At 60.4% G+C, this 3,793-nt stretch overlaps 1 protein-coding gene across 1 annotated transcript; it reads left to right on the forward strand.

The window, feature by feature from the left end:
• The first annotated feature begins 2,282 nt into the window (after nucleotides 1–2,282).
• On the forward strand, nucleotides 2,283–3,338 carry LOC118888978 (melanoma-associated antigen B4-like). Its single transcript, XM_036840497.1, has one exon. It carries the CDS (start codon nucleotides 2,283–2,285, stop codon nucleotides 3,336–3,338), a length of 1,056 nt encoding a protein of 351 aa, XP_036696392.1.
• Nucleotides 3,339–3,793: the final 455 nt, after the last annotated feature.

The raw sequence follows: 3,793 nt of genomic DNA on the forward strand, positions 1-3,793 counted from the left end.
CAGAGAAGGATGGAATCGCAGGCCCTGCCAGCAGTCAGCGTGAGGACCTTGAGTGAGACCTGACGGGCTCCAAACCACAGAAGAGAGTCTCGCCTCCTTTCCCCTCAGCTCATCTTACCTGCACCAGCCATCTCTGGGAGACTCCAGGCAGAAGTGTCCAGATGAGGTGTGCCTGCACTTCACACCAGCAGTCTCAGGGAGCTGATGTCTTTGATGCGAGGCCTTGGCCTCAGGTCAGCAGACGGGAGGTAGCCCAGCACCTACAGGGAGTCAAGAGAAGACACTGAGAGGGGATTGAGAGCAGCATCCACCATAGAACAGGGGGCCCCAAAGAGGCCTCACTGTCAGTCTCGGGGGACCCAGGCATGGCTGTGAGGCTCAGGCCCCCAGATACTTCCGGCTGGGGGTGCCGACAGAAATGAGAGCCAAGGTGTGACGCCTGCTGACTCAGCTCAGCAGAGGAAAAAGTCCCAGGACCTGCCGAGAGTCAATGAAAGGCCCACGTGCCAGTCCTGCGGGAAGCTCCGCCTGCACCACCCCACACCTCCCGCCTCGCCCCGCCCCACCCCGCCCGGGCCGGGGTCCGCCCCGCCCCGCCCCTGCTGTCCTCCTGGAGCCCAGATGCGCATGACCGGAAGTGACGTCCTCCTAAACACGCTGCGGGGGCGAGGCCATTTTTGAGAGCTGCCGTCCTGCGAGGGTAAGTCGCGGGAGGAGTCCCACGTCTCGTCAGGTGTCAAGGTGTGAGGTGACCCCAGTTAGAAGTGCGGGGACATGCCCCCGACACCCCCAATCCCCTTTCCCTCCGCAAAGAGGCGGCCACACGGGCCCCGCCCACCCCGCCCCTGCTCTCGGCCCGAGAGGCTCGGGCCTGGCCGTTAGGCCCCAAGTCCATCCGCTTCCCCCGCGGGGTCTCGGGCAAGGAAGGCCTCACTCTGAGGCTGGTGGACCCTGGCTCAGCTCAGTAGAGGGAGCGCCCCAGGCCCTGTGCAGTGAAGGACGGGACCCTCGTGGGGTCCGAGGGGCTCCACACCCCAGAATGGCGGCCACGCAGACCCCGCCCCTGACGTCAGCCTGGGAGCCTCCGGGCAGGTCTCAAGACGGAGGGGCTCCCCCAGTGCGAACGCGGGCGGACGGACGGATGGACGGACGGACGCGGGAGACTCGGGGAGGAGGGGGCCTTGTTCTGAGGGGCTGGCCGCAGGTCAGCAGAGGGAGGATTTCCAGGGCACGGGAGGAGTCAGGGTGAGGACCGTCCTCCCCGTCGCAAGGGCACCTCAGAACCCCTCCCCTGTTGTCAGCCGCTTCCTTCTGGCCACACACGGAGAAGGGAGGGCTGCTGTCTGAGAGGGGAGGTGCGGGCCAGCAGAAGGCGCGTCCCTGAGCACTCCCAAGAGTCAGCCCAAGCCCTTGAGTGAGGACCAGTGGGGCCGCCAACCACAGGGCCTCGACCTGTCTGCCGCACGCTGCAGGCTTGGTAAAACTCTGCCACATGCGGCCGCGTGGTCACCCTCACTGCCTCCTAATGAGACTCAAGGAGGTGCCGGCACTGGTGCGAGCACATGGCCCTCGGGGCAAGAGGGGAGCTCCAGGCTGCACCGGCCGTCCAGGGAGGACCCCGAGTGAGGACTAAGGGAGCCACCCACCCCGAAGAGAAGGGACGAGAGAGAATATGGCCTGTCCCCTCCTGCCAACCCGTGAACTCCCAAGGAAGGACTGTCAGGCTGAGACTGCCCGTCATTTCCTCTGCCAGGTCCAAGGGAGGTTAGAGCTTTGTTCTGAAGGGGCCATCACCAGGCAGCAGAAGGGAGGGTCCCAGGACCCTTCGGTGGTGGGCTGAACGCTCCCTCCTTTCCTCCTCCTGGGTGTCATGGAAGGTGGTGGTGTCAACTTCAGAGCAGCAGACGGGATGGGGTGGGGGGGGGGGGAGTCTTGCCAGCAACTGTCATCCTGACTCTGAATGGGAACCGCGAGGACCTACCTCCCCTGCCAGCCCCCACTGTCACCCCCGTACCGCCCAGGCAGGGCTGGCTGGCTGTGCCCCAAGGCTCACTCTACCGTCCTCCACAGGGGTCTCAGGGGACAGGCGGAGCAGGAGAACGGGAGCCCTGTGGGTCCTCGAGCAGTGCCCTCAAGGACCCTGCAGAGGCGGCCTTGGTTAAAGCCAGGGAGGAATCTCCCTGCTGAAGGTGCTCACAGCATCTCCTTGTCCCTCCCCCAGCTGCCCTCATTGCCTGCCTTCCTGCCCACACTCCCGCCTGCTGGCCCTGACCTGTGTCATCATGCCTCGGGGCCAGAAGAGGAAGCGCCGTGCCCGCGAGAGACGCCACCAGGCCTGGGTGGAGACTCAGAGTCTCAAGGGTGCCCAGGCCACTGAGGCGGCGGCGGCGGCGGCAGCAGAGATAGAAGAGTCGCCCTCCTCCCCCGCTTCTGTTTCTCGGGGTACTCCCCCGAGCTCCCGTGCTGCTGGCGCTCGCCGGGAGCCTCAGGGAGCCCCAGCCACTAGCTCTCGTGATGCAGGGGTTTCCTGCCCAGGATATGAAGAGGGTGCCCGGGCGAGCCAAGATGAGGAAAGTGCAAGTACCTCCCAGGCAGCACCTTCCACTCACAGCACTTGGAGAGATGCTCTGTCCATGAAGGCCAGCATGTTGGTGCAGGTCCTGCTGGAGAAGTACAAGCTGAACGAGCCCATCCCGCAGGCAGAAATGCTGAAGGCTGTCAGCAAGAAGTACAAGAAGCACTTCCCTGAGATCCTCAGGAGAGCCTCTGAGAGCATGGAGCTGGTCTTTGGCCTCGATCTGAAGGAAGTTGACCCCACCCGTCACTACTACGCCCTCATCAGCAAGCTGGCCCTCCCCAGCGAGGAAAGTCCGAGTGATGAGTCGCGGCTGCCCACGTCCGGTCTCCTCATGATTCTCCTGGGCATGATCTTAAGGAAGGGCAACCGTGCCACCGAGGAGGAGATCTGGGAATTCCTCAATGCGTTGGGGTTGTATGCTGGGAGGAGGCACTTGATCTTTGGGGAGCCCAGCAGGCTCATCAGCGAAGAGTTCGTGCAGCAGAAGTACCTGACGTACCGCCAGGCGCCCAACAGCGATCCTCCGCGCTATGAGTTCCTGTGGGGCCCGAGAGCCCTGGCTGAAACCAGCAAGATGAAGGTGCTGGAGTTTGTGGCCAAGGTCGCTGGTACCGTCCCCAGTGCCTTCCCAGATCTCTATGAGGAGGCTCTGCAAGATGAGGAAGAGAGGGCAGGAGTGAGAGCCGCGGCCAGGGCTGCAGCTGTGGCTGAGGGCAGTGCACTTCCAGGGCCAAGGCCCCGCAGCTCCTCCCACATCTAGGGAGGGAGGCCGCGGGCAGTTTGTTCACTTTGTTTTGGAAGAGAGCAGTCAAGCTCCTAAGTAGTGCAGAGTAGTAGGGGTGGAGGGAACAAGGTATAGATCTTATTTATCTTCCTGTTTTAAACTAGTAACTTCTATACATTATTTATTGATTTATTTAGGTTTTTTCAAATGTTTTTTTCTTGTAATAGATAGTGTGTTTTCTTAAGAGTACTGAATTCGTGCATGACATTGCTTGCATATTTATTGCTGTTTAAAGAGTTCTAAAGTTACAGTTTTGGTATATGTAAAAGAAATTCACGAACCATCTATATTTTCTGTATGATCCACAAGTAGAAAACATGGCACTGCAATAGAGATTTTCATGGAAACGTGAAAGACGACCACAGAAAATATTTAGAAACAAAAAATGGAGAAAACATAGAGTAAAAGGTATTTAATTCATGGTTTGCCTT

Source organism: Balaenoptera musculus, chromosome X (genome assembly GCF_009873245.2).
Source record: "Balaenoptera musculus isolate JJ_BM4_2016_0621 chromosome X, mBalMus1.pri.v3, whole genome shotgun sequence".
Lineage (NCBI taxonomy): Eukaryota > Metazoa > Chordata > Mammalia > Artiodactyla > Balaenopteridae > Balaenoptera > Balaenoptera musculus.

What these genes read in the sequence shown, in the direction of transcription:
- LOC118888978 (XM_036840497.1), top strand. Translation starts at nt 2,283, where the DNA reads ATGCCTCGGGGCCAGAAGAGGAAGCGCCGTGCCCGCGAGAGACGCCAC.